General features: G+C 47.0%; 1 protein-coding gene across 6 annotated transcripts in view; it reads right to left on the bottom strand.

The window, feature by feature from the left end:
* prkcz (protein kinase C, zeta) overlaps positions 1–23,771 on the bottom strand; it is a 138,856-nt gene that overhangs the window by 29,908 nt on the left and 85,177 nt on the right. For 5 of the 6 annotated variants that reach the window (XM_035381240.1, XM_035381242.1, XM_035381245.1 and 2 more), the window contains 5 exons: positions 21,543–21,628; positions 11,102–11,233; positions 7,762–7,843; positions 7,174–7,286; positions 5,840–6,028 (listed from right to left, as the gene is read on the bottom strand). In XM_035381240.1, the coding sequence (XP_035237131.1) occupies positions 5,840–6,028; positions 7,174–7,286; positions 7,762–7,843; positions 11,102–11,233; positions 21,543–21,628 (602 nt within the window). The remainder of the gene's footprint in view (positions 1–5,839; positions 6,029–7,173; positions 7,287–7,761; positions 7,844–11,101; positions 11,234–21,542; positions 21,629–23,771) is intronic. The other variant, XM_035381241.1, reaches the window with a different exon arrangement.

The raw sequence follows: 23,771 nt of genomic DNA, 5'->3' as shown, positions 1-23,771 counted from the left end.
CCCAGAAGGGCATCTAAGCGGGCGGATGAATAATGTAAACCGCCAACCGCGGTGCGCAAGGCTAGCACGGACATCGCCGGCCTAGCGTGTAACAGCGGGGGGGGGGGGGTTGGGGGGGGGCGGTCTGTCGTTTCCGCGGCGACGGCGGCGACACCCAATTCCGCCGCTCGTCTTCCGCTCTCACGTCAAACGTCCTGCAGGACCGTTTAGGCAGGGGCTTGCTTTTACTTTCTCTCCGGGGAGCGTGGGGGGGGGGAGAGGGAAAAGCGCGTTACGCTGAGCTCCGCCCCCCCGCCACAGCGCGGTCACGGGGAAACACAAAAGCCACGCGCGCTACGGGTACGGAGAGAGAGACCGCTCGCTCGCTCTTTTCCCTTTTCGCTACTACCTACGGCTTACTGGGAGAAAACACCTACGTACCTACAACCAGCACCACAACACAAATCGGTAGGCTACTAAGAGAGCTGCAGTTTCGAAAACAAAAGAGGCACCTGTGATTTACTCTTCTGAGCACAGATTTGTGAAGTGGGGAAAAAGAGAAACAAAAAAGACAGTATGAATACACTCGTTTAGGGGTGCACAGAATTAGCTGACAGGTTTTTTTGGGTGCTATTTTTAAAGGGAATGTGATCGTTTATTTGCTTAGCCAGATGTGACACGCCGAGGACATCTCCCAATCGTGCATCTGATGCGTTTGGTCACAGACCCAATCACAAGAGGACACACGGCACAGACCGTCTTTACAAAGCAGCGCAATTTAATTTCCTGCCCAAGAGCCGAAGGAAAGCAGATTAACCAAAAATGAACCGTGTCGCTAGGAATCACAGGGACGGGCAGCTGTTGACTTGACCTTCTTTCCTTGCCTGTTAAAGCAATTGATCAGGACTGCACCTCTCATCACGACATCCGCTAATATCTTTGTTTTAAAATACCTTCACCATTACTTCACTCTGCCGTATTTCTTTCCCACTGAAAGCTGAAACACAGAGACACGTAAACAAGGTTTTTTTTCTTTCATATAATCAATATAATGTAAACAGAATGCGAGACATGCTCGGGAATGCCTGTCAGTAAAATTCCACACATTCTGTTAAATATGAGGGGAGGGGATTTTAAAGCCGGTCTCTCCCTTTTCCGCGCGCGGCATTGGCAGCCTCTACTCTCCCCCACCCACGGAACGCCGGCCGCACCAGGGCCCCGGGGGGGGGAGGAGGGGGGGGGGGGGCGCTGCTCATCCCGGCTCGCTCTGCTTCGGTCACGTGTCTCTCCAGCCCACGGCCTTTGTGCCGGGGTTTAGTGAGGCATGTGCGCGAGAGAGAGAGAGAGAGAGAGAGGGAGAGAGAGACAGAGAGAGGGAGAGAGAGAGAGAGAGAGAGAGAGACAGAGAGAGAGAGGGAGAGAGAGACAGAGAGAGAGAGAGAGAGAGAGAGAGGGAGAGAGAGACAGAGAGATAGAGAGAGAGAGAGAGAGAGAGAAAAAGAGAGAGAGGGAGAGAGAGAGAGAGAGGGAGAGAGACAGAGACAGAGACAGAGAGAGAGAGAGAGAGAGAGAGGCTCTGGCAGCGTGCGTGCCCGTATGCAGGACACGCTCCTCGCTCGCCCCCGCGCCTGGCCCCGTTCACACCCAGAGAAGCCGTGAGCCATCTCAGCCCCCGCACCCTTGCCAGTGCCAACAACCGCCCCCCTCCCCCCAACTGAGATCAACCAATGAGATAGTGTGAGGCCTTCCCCTGGCCAATAAGGGGCTGACAAGGCAGTGCGTATGTGTGATGTGAAGCTCTACTGAAGCATGCGCTAGACGCTTTACCATAGAGTCCCTTTTGAATGTTTTTAGAAAAGACGCCCAAGTGGTCTGCGCAGCGGCCCGAACAGCGATAGCTGCGTTAGGGGTTCTCCGTTCCAGATGCCTCAGCCACATTCTGGGAAGGACAGGTGCTGCTGCTGCCTGGCCTTCCTTAAAGCACACTGTGCCAGTGGTACCAAGAATCCACTCTGTCCCCTTCAGTATCAGTCAAATCAATAAATAATGCTATGAGGATCGCTATAAATAGACTCAGTGTTGGGTTGCTGGGTAGCTCACTCGGGGAAAAAGTGCCACTTGCACACGGCACATGAACGAGCACCACGAACGAATCCGGCCCGCGCCGGCGCCGGCTGCTAAATAAATGTCTGCTAAGTAAATGTGATGACTGTGGCCGACAGCGCTGCAGGGGCGGCACACAATGGCTTCACGTCGCCCAAGGGCTGGAAGGGGTTCGGCCAGCAGGGACAGCAGTGTTCACTGCTTCAGCGACCCCCTGTTAGCTGTCCCGGCGCCGGTGGCTTGCTCTCCGCGTACACGTAAGATTGGGTCCCCTCCGCCCCCGGCTCTGGACGTACGCGGCTTGCGGCTGCAGTTGCAAAAAAAAAAAAAAAAAGCAGCTGGCGGGCACCGCGTGTTTTGGGAAGAGAACTGCGAGTTGTCTGCACTCTCCCGAGCCGGCAGCAGGGGGCGTGTATGAGCGCGCTTGTACATAGTTCACAAATTAGTCACTGTAAATTCAGGTGGGATTGGAGATGCCAAATTTAGAGTAAGTAATAAATAAACTGTAGGCAGTATGTGAGCTGTAGTAAATCAGTGCCTTTACGCGTCAGGCCAATCTTTTTCTTGCAGTGTGCAGTTAGCATTCTCTTTTCTTCAAACAGACAAGCAAACAAATTAATTAATGAATTAATAGAGTATTGTGCTTCACGTTCAGCAGGATATAGGTTTGCATATAAACAATATTCATTATATTATTAGCTGTAATGACTGTTATCAATATAAATCTGTACGTAAATTACATATTCAATGCAAAAATTCAAGCACATTTGTTATTTTACAATACAGTTCATGCACACTATGCATGGACATATGGTAAAGTACATCTCCTTCAATAGAGTTGATCAGTAGCATTGCATAGAGAGTACTGTATTATACTTCATTATCAGCATTAGGATATATTGTGATGGACATTATGAGGTATTTGGTAGAGCTGATAGTGTTTTATATGTGTAGTGGCTATAAAGTAGTTATGCAATTTACATAATTTCTGCAATTGAGTGTAATTATCAAAACTATACAATCAGTGACCTCGTACAACACATGACTCGGTAAACTTCCAGGTGCAGATGGTAAGTGTCAATTTGATTCTGGGCCAAAATAGTTTTTGTGAGGGAAATAAAAAAAAATAAAAAACAAATAACAAAACAAAAACAGTGTGAAATGTTTTACCCTCACAAATGAATAATTCAGAGGTTTCTAACAGCCCGGGAGAGAATACATACGCAGTTCCATCCCGCTCCAAAGAGCAGAAACTGGAAGGGTCAGGAGCCGACCCCCGCGGTCTGAATCGAGCGGGGGTCCGGAGGCTGATTTACAGCGCTCAGTTTCGTGTCTGTGAGCGCGGGGCGGGGCGGGGCGGCGCGGCGCGGGGCGGGGTGAGCGCGGGGCGGCGCGGGGTGAGCGCGGGGCGGGGGGGAAGCGCTCGGAGGCGCAGGGGATCCGCTCGGGGGGTCAGCCCCTCTCTCTCTCCGCTTCCCGGTCGTCAGAGCGTCCGGCCAAAGACGGCGTCCGGGGGGACCCCGGTAGAGGGACCCCTCTAAAGCGGGACCGGGCGGGAACAGCAGAATAAATCAGCCAGTCCCGCGGCCTCGACAGCCACCGAAACCAACCGCCAAACGCCGTTCATCATCATCATGACGGGCCGGGGAAAGAGAAAGAGAGAACCGGCCAAAAAAACGCTTTAAACAATGGGGTGGGGGGGGCGTTTCTCTCGTTACGCGGGAAAAGCAGGACAGCCGGAAGTGAGCGAGCCCGGGCGCCTCTGCTCTTCCCTCCGCGTTACTGTCCACTCTTCCCTGGGCCCGGGCGCCTGCTGAACTGGACCGGCTCCAGGTGACCAAAGGCCAAGCGAGCGGCATGGGGGAAAACAAAAAAAAAAAAAGCAAACGTTGAGTCCAAAAAAACAGCTCGGCGGAACCTTCCGGAAACCCAGCTAGGCCGGGTGACCCGCGGAGGACCTCCGCAAGGCCCTCTCTCTCTCGGGCCGGGAGTAACGCTGCTCTTTTTCTAACCGCGTGACAAGATGTCATGACAATTAGCGCCACTAGCTTTCAGTATCCTGGATACACAGATACGCTCCCTGATTGGAGAGAAGAGTGAGGAATTAGGAGCGCCCCCCCACCCACCCACATCTCCGCTCTCCTGCACCTCCCTTTGCTGCACCACGGTCTCCTGGCAACAGCGAGCGACTCTTTAAAAAGTCTGGTATGGGCGAGCAGCGCCCTTAACAACACCGGCCTCGCTGATTTACCCACAAGGCCGTGTGTTTGTCCCTGCCCTCTGCGACTTCGCGGCGAGGGTGCCCTCGTTTTTATCCAAGTTCCTCCCCGAAATGTTGCCCCTCGCCTACTGTACCTGGTCTGCCCAAATGGAACAAGCCCACAGTACATCTGGCCCAGCCCTACAGTCCCGAAGCGTTGTTCCAGCGACACACTTATTTTACGTCGCTTTGGATAAAAGCATCTGCCAAATAAATGTCATGTAATGTAACGCAGACCCAGGTCTTTACTCGCTAGATGGGAGGTAATGGTGTCATTAGCTTTACTGTAACATACATTTGTTTTGTTTTTGTAACAAACTGGAACTATAGCATTATTTGGTGAATGTGTTTTGCACTTTGTTATCAGTGTTGCAAAGGGCATTCTGTGTTGTACATTTACATGCATGACAACAATACAGTCTTTTAGATAACCATAAATTTTAGTAAGTAAAATCATAAAGAATACATTTTTAAGAACACATTCTACTAACACATTCAAGATTCTAGGAAGGGGGGAATCTCTCAACTGAACACTGAATAAACCTACAAATTACATAAATATTAATAATCACATGAATAACTCATTAATCAGCTTGTATTATTATTAATTTGTATCTATGTAATGTAGTGAGAAATACAAGCATGATTAGGAATAGAGAAATTTGCATAACGTATGTATTGGGATATAATTTCAAATATGAAAAAAATAAACAATTCAGAGAAAAACCAGAAGGGCTCAGGAAATTTTTTTGCAATAACATAAGCTCTGGTTATTTTTCTTGTTTTCCTTTTTTACAGAGTATAATGTACTTTAGTACACTCTTTTTACAGTCCCTGGTTCCACAGCTCCACCTAGTGGCAATGTGTAATAAATGTGGTCCTCTCCTCTTCTGTATGTACAACAATCTGCTTTCAGAGCTTTCCAGAATTATTTTATTAATAATTCTACAGTATTAATTCTTCCATTAAAAAAGCGTATTAAGAAAAAGAGAAAAAAATTATCTGTCTCTCCTTCCCTGCCTTTCTCTACTTGTTTTCATCAATTGTACGCTAACAATCAGAAAACAAGTAGAAATACATGTACAAATAAAGTGACAACTTGTCACAATCAAAAGAAAAATGTTTTTAAAAAATGTTTGATTTTACAACCTCAACAACAACAAAAAAGAACAACATTAACATTTATGAACAATATATACACATATATAGTACATAGACAGGTTGGTAATAGTTCCAACTGGCGAGAGCTGAATTCTAATGTCCTCAGCCAGCAGAAAGTGTGGCTGTGTTTGCCCTCCATCCCTCCCTCCCTCCTCACCTCCCTCCCTCCCCCTTCCCTCCTTCCCTCCCTCCCACTCTCCGTCCCTCTCTCCCTCCCCCCCTCCCTCCTCACCTCCCTCCCTCCTTCCCTCCCCCTTCCCTCCTTCCCTCCCTCCCGCTCTCCGTCCCTCTCTCCCTCCTCACCTCCCTCCCTCCCTCCCTCCCCCCCTCCCTCACCTCGTCGTCGTGCACCAGCTCTTTCTTCACCACCTTCATGGCGTAGATCTGGTCGTTCTTCTTCAGCCGCACCAGGAGCACCTTGGCGTAGCTGCCGCGGCCGATGACGCGGATCAGGTCGAAGTCTCCCAGCCCCAGTCCCTGCGAGATCTTTATCCCGTCAATCCCGTCCACCACCGCCTTGATGTCCTGGGAGGGGGGAGGGGGGCGGCCATTAACGGCGCCTAGTTTGGAGTCTCGTGGCGTAGCCTGTGGGGCACCGTCCACATGCTCATTACGAGCCGTGATGTCGGCGGTTCGAGTCCGACCGCGCGACCTTTGTCACACGTCTCTCCTTCTCTCTCCTCCCCCGTTCTTCCTGCCTCTCTACACTATCCTGTCCAATATAGCTGAAAAGCCCATTTAAAAAATCTATTTTTTTATCTTTTCATTTATGTCTTCTTAAGATTTGTGTTCATACTTCATCGATTTCTTCACGCTTTCCTTCTTTTTATTTACTTGCTGTCTTCCTTTAAAAAGCCTTTTCTTTGTTTTGTTTTGTTGTGTGTAATAAGTGCTCTTTATTCTTGGGTAGCTGCAGTATCTCATAGATTAGGCGAGGTCTCTGTGGCAGCACATTCCCGGTGTTTTCAGCTCTCCAGTGCAGTTACGCATGTATATTGTGACACATGAAAAGTATTTTGCTTTTACTCCCGTTTAAAAAAAAAAAAAAAATAGCACAATCTTAAATTAAGACTCTGTGCTGTCCAGGCTCAGCTGAAGTGACAGTCCTGTGAATTATGAGATTTTCACAACAGGATTCTTACCACGCTGTTAAAACCACATTAATCATTTCATACTTTTTTAACATGAATAATTTAAGCCTAATCACTAAGAAACAAATGATGAATGAGCAAAAACTTTCCATTTAATTTCTATTCGGTTCTGCAGTATGTGCTTTCGTCACACTAATATGGATGTGTGCAAGTCCGATAAAGGGAGGAGGCACCGGGAATTTACAATGCACTCACCAGACCTGGGTTGAATATGCATTTGTTTCGGATTCAAACACTTTTCAATGCTTTAATGATGCACCAGGCAAGATCAATAGAGCACAGAAAAGTATTTGAATCCAAAAGAAATGCGTACGTATGTGACCCAGGTCTGGCTCTCACAAACGCCCTCATTAAAAGACAACTGGAGACAGTGTGTTTTTTTTTTCTCCTCTGGATGCTATTGACCCTGCAGGACAGACAAACAGGACCGAGCTCAGGCCAGCCGCTTTCGGCTGCTGAAGAGAAACATCGACCGGGGAGCAAAAACGGCGGGAGGGAGAGAGAGAGAGAGAGACTGACCTCCGAGTCGTCCTCCGGTTTGTCCACTTTGCGATTGTGGGCTGGGAACGGCACTGGAGGAGACAGAGAGGGGGGATCAGCAGGCTGTGGGCTCAGGGACTCACAGGAACTCCCTGGGGAGGAGCACGTGCACACTTTCAAAAAGGACAGCCAAAAAAATTAAAACAAGAGCATTTTTAGGATAAAGGTGAAACTAGTCCAGCTGACACCGCTGACATATACATAAATTAGAAAATATGTGATGAACACCATCATTTATTTATTTATTTATTTTTCATCTAGCAAGTGTCACGTGTGCTGGTTCAGTTTGCAGGGGCCACCGGTGACCAGAGTGAAAATGTGGGAACGTGCATTGACTTTCGGCACCCAGCAGATGGCGCCAGATTCTCTTCGCGTTCCCCTTCGGGCTGGAATCCAGCACAGCACCGCTTCTCTCAACTAGGTCACCCTGTCACCTGACTGCTGCACGCGGCCCACCGTCGACAAGGTGAGGGGCTGCGGCATGCGGCACGCGGCACGCGTCATGCGCCATGCGCCATGACAGCGTTCCGCAGCGCCGACCTTCGCCCGGGAACGAGGGAGACCTACTTCCATCCGTCTCTTCCGGTGGGAGGTCCACTTCGTCGTTTTTTTCATCTACTGGGGGTTCCTGTGATGGCATGACTGGATCCTGGGGGAACAGAGGGTGGGAGGGGTTATGTTAATGAGCCTGTCCTCATTCAGAAGGGCTACCAGGCCACCATCACATGGAAGACACAGGCAGGTGGGGGAGTGTCTTCGAGTTGTGAAGTACAGGAATACTGCTGTGAACACATTATGTAATTCTTCCTCAAAGTCATACAGTCATGTTGGACTATGTCCTCCATGCACTGTAATATCTGTGGGTAAAAAGTCGGGAGACATACAGCACGAAAGGGTACCAGAAGGAGAGAAACCGTGAGGGGGGGGGGGGGGGGTTTCCAAGCAGGAACTCACAAACAGTGGATCTATAATCAGTTACGCTGGCAAGAAAAAGAAGAAAAAAACCCACAATTCTTTTATAAAATAAAATGGCCTGCCTCAGCTTGCCTCCGACATTCATGAAAATGTCACCCGCTCAAATCTCTGCAGGTACTCCCTATTGGCTGGGTTTTCTTGCCATGTTTTTGGAAGAAACCCCTTCTACGGTCCCTCAGGTGGCCCTGCCGCCAAGCTCTCTGCCACTGGCCAGACCCTGAGTACACAGGCCCTTCATAAGAAGGCTAATCCACCTCCAGTGTCTGTCAATCAACGGTGCCCCACTGTGCCCAGAGCTGAGTGGTTTGGGCCAAGCAGCGTCCGTGCCTGCAGGCACAGATACTCTACATTTCCACCAGATAACCAGCTCCATACGGATAACGGTAGCTATTTGTCCACCATTAGCGTTCATCATAACAGCTAATGGTCTAGCCATCTTTCCCACTGTCTTTTTAAGGGCTTGTGGGAGCTACTGTACTGATAAACTTTAAGGTCTCCCATACCACTAAGTCATGTAGGGACAGTTATCACACTAGAAAAATGATTTTAACAGCCTCCAGAAGTGCACTCAAAATGACAGCGTGCCTGCAGATTAGCGAGATGTCTTGCATAGCACCTACCAAAACAAGCATGCAGCCAAAAGCTGAACTACCTTTGACAATTTGACAGCAGTGAAGTGGTTCGCGTGGTATATTTTTTCAGACAACGCAGATCATTATTTTGGTGAACAGCAATCAAACTAAACAGTAGAAACAAACCACAGACTTTGCCAGGAGACAAGCCTATAGCAGGTCAACCAACAGGGGTGCTGTACGGGGGGGGGATTAGGGCCCAATGAGAGATCTTTTCATGGGGCCCAAAATCCCTGTAGCACCCCTGCCTACCTATAAAAGTAACATTTGGCATTTTATAATGTTTCCTGATTTGAAAACAGGGTAAGACAAGACGATGGTTTCACCCGCATTCTAGCTAGCAAGCGAGAAAGCTAGCTATAATGACCACTGTTACAATGTCCACATATAGCACAACAATTAGCTAACAAACCCTCCGATTTGCTCTTAATAAATATTCAAGAGCATGTTTAGGGTCAAACATCCATTGAAGACACTGGACTTTCTATGGCGAAATGGAAATACAAAGGACAGGGGCAACTAAAGCTGGAGCTGCATATCTAGTCAGTATAGAGTATCTGTGGTGCCACAGATCATATCATGGCTGGGCATGTCTGGACCTTCGGCTTCTTCCCATTCTGTAGCTCCTTATCAACCAGACACTTGCAAAAGGATCTTAATATCCGCCTTCAGCTAATGCACAGCAGTAGTATTAGACAACCGAGTCAAATGTCCTGTCTGTCTAAGCAGACAACGGCAGAAGATCAGAATTAATTAGCTCTGATGGGCTAGCAGCGACGTGTCATTAGCTTGACCCGGACCCATTTGTTTTCCATTTAGCTGAGCCGAAGGTCACACGCAGCGATAAAAAGATAAAAAAAGATTAAATTAGCAGAATACGCAAAAGCTTAACTAGAGTGTTCTTTAATGTTTAATTCATTAAAATGGAGCATTAAATATTAAGTTTCTACTTCCAGGGCAGATTCTAATTGGCTGTCTGAGACCTGTATGGGTCATGTGATCCTTTCAATTAGGTTTCTGTGTGTTTGAGGCTGGCCTGGGCCGGTGCACCCTTTTCATAATGCTTTATGTTTGTGCCTCGAGCCACATCTTTTTGCGCAGCGCGCTCGGCAGGGGAGAACGACACCGCGGAGGCCCTCCTCCCTCAGCGGCGCCTCAGACAGCCGGGGAAGACGCCGCGCGTCGCAGACAGCCCGCAGTGCATTCTGGGAGCCTCGGGAGGCAACGGCAGGGCTCAGCGAGACGTTCAGGGTACGGGACGAGATCAGAGGGGAGACGGCGGCGGGCGCGGCGCTGGGGCGCTGAGGCGTTCAGGCCCAGCGGCGTTCAGGCCCGGCGTTATGGATTTCAGACGGGACCCTGACAGCTACTCCCGTTCCCGCTAACTCACTTGCTTTTCTTTTTTTTTTTTTTACAAAACAATAATCAATTTGTCACGCCCGACCGGGGCGACAGACGCATGAGAGCAGGGGCTTGAGAGAGGGCGATGACGCAAATAATAACGGGCCCACAACACTGGGAAATGGAATCCTGGGACGGACACCTTGACCAAAACTGAGTTTTTACTCGAATTCAACTGCAAATTGAATGTGAACATTTTCTTGAAACCTGTGCAGAAAGTGTTTTTCCATGCGCTGTTGTTTTTGTTTAATAATTTAAAAAAACGTGTTTTCATCCCCTGCTGCCACATCTGTTGTTTATTTACCTTCTGTCTATTAAGTACAACTTCTGAAGCTCAGCTTCTTATCAACCTACCTACACAGTATTTCCACTTCAACTTCCTGTCACTCAAGGTTAACGCACGTTTCAATTACAGTTAAATATTCTGAAAAAGAAAGGAGAGCCGTATAATCAGTGCATGATTGAATAGCTAGTTTGTGTGTGTGTGTGTGTGTGTGTCTGTGTGTGTGTGTGTGAGAGTGTGTGTGTGTGTGTGTGTGTGTGAGAGTGTGTGTGTGTGTGTGTGTGTGTGCGCGCACGTGTGTGTCTGCGTACACATTTGTGAGTTTACATGTACATGAGGCTCGTGAGTCATTTGTATGACACGCTTCCATCTAAATGGTATTTCTATTAGGACAATGCTGGAGTTCTCCTGATTCCTTTAAGACCTTATATCCCCTCTGGAAGGTGCTTTGTGCAATACATTTTGTTAAGAGCATTTTGCAAATACCGTTTTACCGAGTAAATCCTCCTTGCAATGTTTGCAAAATCTGGCCAATCCCCAATGATGAAGAGATGCTGCAAAAGTGACTGAGGGATGTGATGGAGCATCATGGGAAATGTAGGCCCTGAGTACTCACCATATGCCTTTGGCAGGTCAGAGGAACAAGTTTGTGACAACGCTTATGGACAAGCAACTTGCAGTTGATACACTTGTAGCCCTGCCTCCCCAGCCCCCATATCCTTTCACTGCAGTGGCCACAGTACGCTTTCTGCAAGGAAGACACAGGAAAACAGGAAGTCACATTTTTATATTTAAAAAAATGTAAAAAACATTTGGTTTATTCTCTGAGACCACCACAAGCGGCCATAAACATAAAAGCAAAATGTGCAGGGCTCAAAACAAGATGCATAAAGAACATAAAGAAGACATTCATTTAAAGGAAGAGAGTCAGGACAGATGAAGAGATTGCTCTTATGTTAAACAGAGCACTCTTTCAGACAGGAGAGGATATGAGGTAAAATGGAAAATCCATACCAGGATGACATCATGCAGTAAGAGAGGGAGGGTCTGGTCTGCATTGTCCAGCCAGGTTTACAATATGAAGGACTGTCCCCTCACGATAATGCTAATAATAATAATAATAATAATAATAATAATAATAATAATAATAATAATAAATAATAATAGTAATAATAATAATAATAATGCTTTAAATTCAAGAAAAGGTGATTGCATACAGTCTTTAAAATGTAGACTAGTCAGCACATGTAATATTCTTATTTTAGACATCTGACTGACATCATGGAAAAATATGCCCAAGTGATATGTTTTGTAACTCTCAGGCAGTCACTCCTACTCTTAAAGAGCCAGTAATTCCCAAAAGGCATCATGGCATGGGCTGGAAATTAAGACATTTCTTTCCGGCACAGACCCCTGGCCCCCACCCACAGAAACACTCAAGCAAACAAGAGTCTGTGCTTGACTGGCCAGCTTTTGCGTCATTGTCATTGCCGGTGCACCAAGGCTACCGCGAGCAGCTCGTCCGATGACCTTGAAGAAGAGCAGGATGCAAACTATGGTTTACAGGCGCAGAGTCAGCCTGACCCATTAACTGGCACATGCGGCGCCTTATGGCCCAGCGGCCACCAGGGGGCCCCCTAATTACTCTAAAATATTTGGAGCGTCGTTATTTAGGCTATATCAATACAAGCACACGGTTTGTTAAATGTATATTTTTAATGGACACACATATAAAATGAGGGGTTGGTTCAGGGATCGATTAAAACAACAGAGCAGATATTTGAATGTAGTGTGGCTATAGACAGGTCCGTCTTTAGTTTTACTTTGTAATTTGGATGTATGCTGTGTTCATAAAAATGTTTATAAGACCGTAGATGAGCCAAGTATACGTTGATTCAGGGAGGGGGGTGGGTGGATTGGGGGGCCCCCCCAAATCAAATCCTGCTTTTAGGGCCCTTCAAAGGCTAGGGTCAGCACTGTCAGTGAGATCAGTCCCTATCATTTTGCGTCAGAGTACACCAATGAGGAACAGCAAGGGAAAACTGGGGCGAAATTCCCCATACCAAGACAGAAGACAGTAAGAGGAAAGTAATCAATCTGAGAGGTCTGCAGTTGACACGAATCCAAGGCATTTTATTTGCCAAGCTGCCATTTAACACCAACAAAACAGAAGTGTGAAAGAGCATCGGTTTTATAAATATCTGAAGTTACTTAAGAGAGAGATTTTTAGCTTCCCATCCCAGTCTGAGTGCTCTGAGACTGACAAAGAGTTGCTCTAATAGCTGCAGTATTAGCGCCAGGGCCAGGCTGTTAAATTAATAAACAGCTCTCCCCACCAGAGCTGCAGTGCTAACGCTGGTGAAATACAGATCACAAAATTCACAACACAAACGCAAATTCCTCATTAATTTTACTGACGATCGACAGTAGAATCACCTCGCTAGAAAGGCCAGCAGAAGTGCCCGGCTAGAATACTTAGTTTCAAAGAGAAGGAGCAAACTCAAATGAAAAATGCGCCGCACCAATTCTGAGCCCACTAAGTTTTCGGAGGAAAGAAAAAGTTAATTTTTTAAATAAATAAACCAGCTCCTCAGCTCTTACTGTCTGTTTGCTGTTCAGCACAAGGGTGGCTCTGACACAGATGGCTCCAGATTTCTGATCCGGAGAGGAGAGCTTGCAATGTGTGTATTAGCTGCCCTATGCCATGCCTATCCCAATTAGGTGTGCTCACAGCCTGCAGTATACTGGGAGGCAAAAGACTGCAAGCTCATAGGAGCACCTTTAAGATGTTAAAGCTTTCCATTACAGGCTGTATTGAACAGACAGTAACGGAGCAGGTTACCTACAAGAAGTGATGTGTTTCATAACATGAGCCAACTAGAATTTATCGACCTCTTTTTCACCACACCAGAGCCAAGCGGCATCATTTTACATTTTTCTGAGCGAGAGAAAAGGAGTACAGTTCCTGGATGAAGGAGTCGAGCGAATCGTCTCCACCTCCTCCTATATTTCAGCACGGCCCCACGTCATTCCCACAATTCCCAGGGGCATTATTTCCATGTCTGGGCTCTGATTTCTATGACAAAGTGCCCGGCTCTGGGGTCTGTGATTTAACTCCACACTTAACTCTGCAGAGCCAACAGTATATAATGCATCGGCGCTGGTGTGCAGGCAAGAACATTTTTTTAAAACAATTTTAAACAACTGGATTCTTTCGGCCAGTCAAGGTGTGCTGTGTTCTTAGTCAGTATACTGCGTTTGTGGATGGTACTGTTTGAGGACATCCTCATCCTCGTCTGTGCAGTGTGGCGTCTGATGAATGCAGAGCTGAAGCCCCGCCCCCTTACGCCACCAGACACGCCCCCACCGAAATCCATTATTTCCCGTGCATCCTACACGTGAAAGCTTCTCCTGGGTGACCTTGAGCAGGCTCTGCCTCATCCAGGTCAAGCGTATCTGCTAAAAATGTCACAGCGAACGCAGTGTTCTGTAAAAAGCCCTCCCCAAGGCATGGCAGGGCCAGTTCACAGAGCGCAGCCAGGCACGACTGAAAGGAAGGAAGGAGAAAGATAGCGCAGGCTCACCTCAGTAATAATATCTCAATAAAACTGGTATATAAAAATATCTACAGTACGTAATTCTGATACGCCAGTATGCTCTTTCTGAAATGAAGAGGTACACACTTTCTGAATATATATATATATACATTATATATATATATATATATATATATATATTTATACACACACACACACACACACACACACACACAAAAGACTGCCCTCCTTTTTATTTTTCTTTATTTAGACAGGGATAAAGCAGAGAGGGTAACAGATAGAGAAGTGATAATATCACAAAAGGTGCCGTGGTGGCGATCAAAGCCCCGCCCACGTGGGAGGATTCGTCCATTCCCTATGGTCTGTGCCACATGTCAATCAAAATTTGTGTATATTTTCAAGGACATGCAGTCTCTTGCAACTGAAGATAATGGAGGTGAGGTTAAGAAAGCCACGAAAATGTGAGCTGCTATTACCCTAAGCACCGGTTACACTCCAGACCAGAGATGCGCCTCTCCTCACGCCAGAACAAAAGGTCCATTGAGTGACCGCCCGCCCCCTCACAGAGTGATGCACGCAAACACACAGAGGCCAGGGCGTCTGAGCGCTGAACACAATGGCCACGCGCGTCCCCTCTCACTCACGGCCGGGCGGGAGTGAACCAAGCCCCCCCCCCCCCCCGTCTGTCTCCCCGTCAGAGAGCATTCACACTTCCTGTGAGCGAGGCAAAGCACGCGCACAACGGAGCGAGCGCAGGGAGTTAAACACGAGCCTTCACCGGCGCAATGAGCCAAGCAATCTGAGAATCAAAAACGCCCGGTTCAAAAACGCTGAAAGCTGAAATGGCACTGAAATGGCCGGAGTTTCATTTCAGTCGCTGGCCGACACATTCACCATCACAGTTACGGGTGGCTGAATGAAGCTCCAGCCACACAATCTAAAAATTCAGCATGATGATGTTTAAAACAAAATTAAATACTGAAATGGCCGGAGTTTCATTTCAGTCGCTGGCTGACACATTTAACTGTCAAAGTTTAGTGTGGCTGAAAGAAGCACCAGCCACACAATCTAAAAATTCAGCACAATGATGCAAAAAAAAAAACAAAAAAAAAGCTGAATACTGAAATGACACTGAAATGGTTGTGGTTTCATTCGAGTGTCAGTCGTGGATTGCCGCCTGACGGACAGCTGACCCGGATCTCTGCTGCAGAGAAGCAGAGCTGAGCACCGATTGGCTCGCACACAGGGTCTGCCGAGCGGGCGAGACCGCGGCGGCCGTTATCGATCCGGGCGCATGACGCCAGGTGGATTCTGGGTAATGGCCACGGCAGAACAGTCCGTAATGAGCCGCCCAACCTGCGCCCTGTCTGCCTTTCCCACGCCGGCTGGAGGCTGAAGGGCCTCATGAATATAAGCATGAGCCTCTTTACGATGACAGCGTCACGGCTGCCAGGAACTTGTTTCCCCCTCTCTCACTCACGGAGGAGGAGGACATCCATGTTCACTTGTGCCGTTAATCTACAGCAGACCTGGGTCAAATACATATTTGTTTCAGATTTACATGCTTTTCTGTGCTCTATTGATCTTGCCTGGTGTAACTGAGCCCGCCAATATGACCACAAGGCGGGCTTTGCACTTTTTGAGAGTATTTCATTGGTTCCACTCCACCAGACAAGATCAGTAAAGCGTGGAAAAGTATTTGAATCCAAAACAAATACGCATTTGACCCAGGTCTGATCTACAGCACATCAAAGGCAACCCACATGATTAACTGGGTCTGACTAAACGGGTTCTTAGTCAGTGAAGGTCAAAATACATGTGTCAATGCGTCTAATGACACCCTGTAGATAAGTGCAGAATATAAGCATAGGTGTGCTGTAAAGGAGAACTCCCGATATATCCACACCGCTGGCGGTGTTGCATGGTTAGCACCTTTTGAATTTGCATCTGGAACAGTGATATCCTTTAATTAACCGACTGCTTGCAAGGCGCCTCCAAGAACATGAATTCTAATGTGTTTCTGCCTTCGCAAAAGAAAAGAAAAAAGAAAAAGAAAAAGGCCCGTAACTATATTCGGCTTCTCCATTCCGTATAATTAGTACTGCTTCTGAACTTTTAAAAGTCTTTTAAAAACTGAAAAGCGGAAAATTGACTGACCCAAGGAGGGCACACGCACTCCTCCCCCAACACCGTACAGGTTTCAATAGGTGCTATTTTTGGATGAGATGTGTTCAATGTACCCATTAAGAATCCAACAGCAGGTACAGGACAGAACCAACTGGCACTGCATCCTCGGGGGGGGAGACAGGTGAGTGTCCATTACCAGGAACCCGGGCTTACCTACCCTACAGACAGAAATTCAAACCCAGCCCAGCTGGCGAATTACACTGAATGTGTGCAAGGAAATGCCATTTATTCCATTCACAAATGAGCTGGAACAATGTTTGGCTGCGAGTGCTTTTTAACTGGCATTATTTTATGCGTTTTTTCCCCCCCATTTCATTTTATGCAGGGTTTTATATAGCCTGATGCACAAATGCACAAGGTTGTCTACAGGGTACCCTAATAGCACAGTGTGAGATTTTGGGTTGGATTTCAGAAATAAAAGGGAACTCATTTCCGTATTTAACAGGTGCAGTCCTATTGCACATCAGTGGAAACACATTGCTCTCCTTAAAGACCAGTTTCATGGTGTTCTAAGCATTTTTTCCTATTTAAACAACTGACTTCAGAGCCAGTGGAAAGGAGACAACGGAGACATGGCCTTTCTGACAGGTTAGCATGAGCCTTCCGAGGCTATCCAATCACAACAGCACAAGCCCGTGCTCAGAAATGAAAACATTACATATAGTCGTAACGAAAGGAAGGTGTGTATGTGGATTACAGAAGATTACAGAACCCAAACACACAGTTATACATGTCAGGTTGTTTTTTCAATAGTATTTTTATCAATAATAATAATAATAATAATAATAATAATAGACTTCATTTATATAGCACCTTTCAAACAAATGGCATGTCCAAAGTGCTTCACAGTAAGGAAAAAAAGAGATATGACAAACAGGTATGATGACAGGATATGATAAACAAGAAAGAAATCGATAAAACGATGGAAAACAATAGAACATTTATAATAAAACTGAATGCAAAGAATGACTATTTTCTGTTTAATGCTCATGATTTAGCATCAGTGATGATAATACAGATAATCTGTTTAGTCTAGTCTTGGCAGAATCTAATCTTGCCTTTATAATAAGGTACTTGATATGGTTCGACTGAGCATGACGTTGATAATCCTGTTCGGGTAAACAGTCAGTCAGCAGTTCGGAGGTTCATATCTCTGCAGGATATATAAATCATAATTACACAGCATTGACTGCCACTGTGATCCCCGCCACTGTAAATTAACTTTACTGCAAAGGCAAATCATTTATCACGTAACCTGTCACCGCAAATAAATGGCACTTTATGTACGACGTACAACGCAGAACAAGGAAGAGAATGCGGCCAGAGTGAGTTTCGTTTTACATGTACCTGAGCATTATGTCCAAACAGACAGAAGACCACGACTAACTTATCACTTCCCTTAATCAACTTACTGGCACCGACACTGTGGCACAATAGATTACTGCAGAGACCGGCCCAGCACAGTTAAACAAATGAAGCAACTGACTACTCCAGACTAAACCTACCCTAACACTCTCGTATCTCTGTATGGACGCAATCTATTCTTTGACATTGAAAATACGTCATTTATTCACGCAAAAACAGGTTTGGTATCCAGGCACTCTAAAGGGATATCCCTCTACTGCGCATGGGACTCCCCGGCTAGCCACAGCTGGTGGTTTGACTGTTAATGAGTTGGTTAATTAATCGCACTTAAAAAAATAAAAATAATAAAAATACAGCAGATTCAAAGCCGAGCATACGTTTCCCACAATTTACGTTGGAACAGATGTTGTTTTATCTATTTTTAACTGACGCACTCACAAGGGGCAAAGACTACAGCGTACGCACAGCACCATGGCGGTAACATACAGTACTGAACCTGCAGACCATGATGTAAGGAGGCCAGGGAGGCAAATATGAAGAAAGTATTAATGTCCTGCGCTTTGCAGACGCAAATAATCTTTTTTGCATAATCGTGACAAAAAGATTTTCAGACAATTAGTCAATCGAGATATTAATCTAGTAAGTATAACACTACATATAGGAAGTAATAAGTAATACTACATCCAGGCCCATACGCTGTAAGATTTTGTATCGGATACAACTATCAGTTGTGACACAGATGATATAGCGTCAGCACTGCTCCTTGCCTATATGATAAGCGCACACATACTCAGGATTAGAACGTCGGCTAAATGCCTGAACATTAATGTTAATGCGTAAACTCCGTTCAGAAAACGGCCTCGGTTTTTCTCATTCGTTCAAGTTAATGGTGTAGTCGTATTGTCAGCATTGCACAAGGGAACTTACGCAGTCTAAACAAACACAGATTGAAATGGAAATGAGTAAAACCATCTTCAATTTCAAGTAAATGCCTCCAAGGTAATTGGGGCCCTTGAGCAGACCGACTTCAGTTGTTTCAGGTAATTTCAGCACAGTTCTTTTGCCTGGAGGGAACAATGACTGTTTCCCCTGAGAGGGTCACAGAAATGTTTATTTTTTGAGTAAAGGTATCTTATAACCCCTTATCTGTTCCACTTGGTAAACACAGTGTGAGCAGTCTAGATGCTTTATGTGCTTTCTGGTCTTTTTCAGCAAACAAGGTAGTAATTTAATCAAACAGTCATCGACTCCCCACAGACTGCACTCTCTGCCAGGGGCATGCTGGGAAATAAGAACTATGATGTCACTGCTTTGCAGACAGAAGGGACATTCTGTAACCCCAGTTCTGCCCCCCTCCTATGTGGAAGAGCTCAAGGATGAAAATAGATAATCATTTTTATTTTTATTTTTTTTTAAAAAAGCTTGATGGCGAGTAGACTGTCTTCATTTCTCTAAAAGACAGACAGATTTGACAGTGATTGCATTCTCAGGTATTTTCAATGACCTATTTTTAACAGCAGCATCTTTAAATAAATAAAAAATCTGCTGCAGTAAAAGGGGATATAAAACGAATTGCAATGATTCTAAGATAATTTGACTTGACACAGACAAGTACACCGCATTAGTGAGAAGGACTGATGAACAGCCGAACATCAGAGTGCTATAGAGTAGACAGGATTTGCCCACTGTTTTCTCCTAGAGAAGTTCAGTGCTATCCCACCAGATTCTGCAGGACAACCTTAAATGAACTAATATTGCGGAAGGGTAACAAATATCTGTATGATGCACCAGCACTACAGAGCCATGTGACGGAGTCATAGACTTTCTGGTACCACACTGGACTGTTCAACTGTCTCTGCTCACAGCTTTCGAAATGCTACTTCACAGCGATCAGTTCAGGAATGTGTAAGGATGCATCCTTTTTATTTACAGCCCTATAATGATTTTACTCATAGGGCAAAAAATGTTTTTATAAGATTTAAGATCAGTCATATAAAAACATTCAGCTCAGGATTCATTGATATTCAGAAAATATAATACACTATTTTATCCAGAGGTCATAGATAAATTATTGCTTATAGTTATAATGTCAAAACCCAGATAAATTCAATTATGTTCAAGATAAAGTGCATAGTGGAAAAAAAATCACATCTTACACTTGACAGTTCTTTATATTTGCCAATTTCACTTACAGTCAAAAAAATCTTCAAGGGAATACTTTCTTACTATTGTAATAGAGAAAAGAGGTAAAAGATGTTTTCTCATTATTTACATGACAGGAATCTCTATGAAATTTTATTTTCTTCCATGCCGATACCAGGAATCTTGACATACATATTTCATTATGCTAGAGGATATTAACGATCATAACAAATGTTCGGGCCAAAATGATTTCCTCAACACTCTCATTTTAAAATAAGAAGTGAGGCGATTGTTCTTTGGAACCTTTCAGCCCAAAGCTGAAGTTCTCCTGCACACAGAGAAGCAGTCCCCTGCATGTTATATTGCCACCTTCTCTCCATATCCTATGGCAGCACGTTCACAAAAGGAACGAGAACAGAGGCCAGCCCCCCACCAAAGGGGCACCACCAACAATACCGCTGTCCTCAAATGACAAAACCCTTTAGAATTCACACAGATTCACCACAATATGAGTCGTCTCCACCACCTCTGTTAAAAGCCTATTCACGCATCACATTGGACAATCAGCCTATATGATCAGAGAATCGCAGAATAAATAATTGTCGTAGATCCCCAAGCTGAGACAATATGATCGTGCAGCATAAGCAGGGAAGTCTGTGCTCCACTATTCGGGCACTGAGACCACAGCCAAGACAGAGAGTCCAGCCAGGAACCCAAAACAAGCTCACCAACGACGTCACTTCCTCTCTACAAACCCTGACCACCAGGCCTCGTAAAGGTCAAGATGTAAAATACACAACAAACAAAGAAATTATTAAAATGATCAAGGAGCCCCTTCCCCCTGGACCAGGTCTAAGGCACACTTAAGACACCAAGAGGCACAACAAAAGCAAACAGGGATAAGCTGGTAGTTACTTAAACCTTTCTACATTCACGTTAATGATGAATCATCTTGAGATTCTCTGGGGAAAAATCACAACATATACTCCTATATATATATTCATATAACCAGTTCCGATAGCTCAACGGCTATCCTGTGTGTCTGTGCCATGACGGCTACATGGGCAGGGTCTTCTGGAGGTAGCCCAAGTAAGGAAAAAACTCTAAAGTGCAGAAAAGGCCATTTAACACAAAACAAGAACCACACTGTCTTCTATCCAGCCAAGAGGCATCGCCCCAGTGTCTCACTGTCTCCCGGGTTACAGTGGGCACTTAGAAGCTGGGTGTAACAGCATTACAGCCCCTGTCTGCGTCCCCACCGCCCAGCGTCTAGGCCCTGAGGGTGGGCAGAGAGCTTCCCAGAACAAAACAGCACTCCGGACATAAACAGACAAACTCTCTCTCTCTCTCTCTCTCTCCGCGCCGCCACATCCGAAATCAATCGGCCAGAAATGTCCACTTTCACCAAGCGGACGCAGCCGGGAGGGAAGGGCGGGGAGGAAAAATAGGCCAAAACAAAGCAACCGTGAAATAGGCCGTCTCCTCCTAAATAATACAGCAGAGCCATGGCAGCTCGGAGACGGTGTGACTGCCGAATGTTTTTTCTTTTTCTTCTTCACCGTGCATCTGTTATCCACTGGCCGAGTGTGCCCAATAAAGGTAGCACTACAAAGCACTGTGGAGAACGGTTTAAGCTACACATGCTATCCACACCAGACACCATTTTGCCTCCCCACCCACTTCATGATTTCTTCACGTGCATTGTTCACCATTCATCAACATGTAGCATACGATATTTAAGTCCCCCCCCCCCACCCCAGACACCCCCCAGCTGCCCCCCCAAACAGCCCCACGAGCTCCACTCACCCTGTTAAACCGCTTGGCCTGGAAAAGGTGCCCGTTCACTCTGTACAGCTTCCTCCATCTTCTGGCCCCGCGGCGGTAGATCGATTCTAGGAGAGAGATGAGACAGTTGTACAGGAGCAGCATGGCGGGGTCGCGGCAGGTCAGGGTCAGACGTGAGGAAGAGGAGGACCGGCGGAGACCGGGGCAGAGGGGGAAGAAAATGTCCCTCCGAAAACGAGCGAGGGAAGAGCAGGGAGGGAGGGAGGGAGGGAGGGAGGGTCCTGCCAGCCTCGTCCCTGAAAGCGCCTCTCCGAGGATTCAGGGAGAAAGAGGGAGAGAGGAAGAAAGAGAAACGGAGAGAGAGAGAGAGAGAGAGAGAAAGGAGGGAGGGAGAGAAGGATGCAAGATTTCAGCGAGACGCCCAAGACATGCGTGCACTCTCTCGCTGCCTCTCTCACTTCTCAGCGCCTCTCCCATTACTCCCTCCCTCCCTCCCTCTCTCTCTCCCTCCCTCCCTCCCCCCATTCTCTCACATGACTCTGATCCCATTACTGTACAACAGTACTTCATGATTTCCGTGCGCTGCAGATCTCGGGTTCGACAGGAAAGGTGTACACTATTTACAGCCTCCCCCCGCCACCCCCCCCCCCCCCCCCCCCCCCCCCCCCCCCCCCCCCCCCCCCCCCCCCCCACCCCCAGCGAACGAGGAATCCGTAATGGCGTCGGGCGCGAAGCCAAGGGCTCATTTCCTTCTTACGGTGGAGCCGGGAGTCGCTGCAGCGTCGGGGGCCCCTCTGGGAGCGCTCAGACCTGGCGCGGGGGGTCTTAGGACGAGGCGGACGCACGCGAACGCTATCTGCAGCCTAACCTTTCACCGGCCGCCAGCGGGGCTACCGCTCCCCCTCCACGTCAGGACGGCAAACGTCTCACGCTGATGAAAGGCGCTGCGTGCCGTTTAAGGCCGTCTGGAGGAATCCATTTCTGCCCAATACGGGAGACGACGGGGAACAATGAGAGGGAGATAAACATCCACTAATCTCATCCTCCGCGGAGTTAGCGGTGCAGTCCATGCCTCCAGCCTTCTCAACAAAACCTGAACGCATCACTTCAGCTTCCGCGCGCACAGAATAGAGAACAGAGAGGCCTGTACTGAACCGGATTCTCCCAGGATGGACGGAACTACACAGCCGCATGGGACTAACACTGATGTTGAGTATGTGTGTGAACACTCCTGAAAACTGCCGCTGAGAACGGCCGAGAATACTAAAGCTGCGTCCAACACAGGGGATGTAGAAACTGCAGGGGGGGGAGGGGGGGGGGGGGGGACGAGGTTCAGGTGGCTGTGATTCAGCATTCAGGGGGCATGGGGACAGTGTGTGCTGCCTCTTTCTGGGTGATGTCACACGTTCCAGTCTGTCCTGGGTGAGAGCCACAAGCCAGGACAAAGGGCATCTCCCCCCCCTCCCCCCAAAAGCTTCGGGGAGGAAGGGGGGGGGGGGTGTGTGTGTAATGCTTCTCCCCCTGGGTCAAAAAGCCACCATGGTTTGCTTTCAGTCACCGCAAGGCCACCGCAGCCCCTAAAACACTAAGCAGCCATAAGGAATCCATACAAACCGGCTGTATGCCCCCCCCCCCCCCCCCCAAGGAGAACATAACCACTGCAGCCCTGTGAATCACACCACGTGTCACATGTCCTGACGGATGCACAGTGGCCTGAAAGAACAGGGGGGTACACTGTCGCCCCCGAGGCCCTAGATCTTAAAAAAAAAAAAACACTGCCAATATAACGCCCTCTCGCCACCATTAAATATGGCTGCTTCTGGCTCTGTGGTGTACTTACTTTTTATTTTGGCTCTTTTTTTTTTTTTACCAGGATAGGCTCATTGAGATTCAAAAGTCTAGTCTGGTACCCAGGGTAATACAACAGGAATATCTGATGGAGGTTTTCACTGTGAAAGCCCCCAAAGGCACAGGAGTCACGCTCACTGCATCAACGCCTCAGTACTCACAGGCCTGTGAAATCACATCCATGGGGGGTTTTCTTTCTGAAAATAAAATCCCATACCCCATGATGTACACAAGATAAGACTAAAAACATGCGCTCAGCGTGGCAGAGGGGGCCTCTCCCAACTCCTTTCCCTAACGTTCTCCTTACTAACTCTTCTGCTTTTGAACTTTTGAAATTTTACTGATGAATTCCCTTTCTGTCAGAGACTGAGGCTCACCCAAGGGCCACCTGGGGAATAAGCA

Source organism: Anguilla anguilla, chromosome 11 (assembly GCF_013347855.1).
Source record: "Anguilla anguilla isolate fAngAng1 chromosome 11, fAngAng1.pri, whole genome shotgun sequence".
NCBI lineage: Eukaryota > Metazoa > Chordata > Actinopteri > Anguilliformes > Anguillidae > Anguilla > Anguilla anguilla.
Note: the sequence above shows the minus strand (reverse complement) of the source record. Positions and strands in the feature narration are given on the sequence as shown.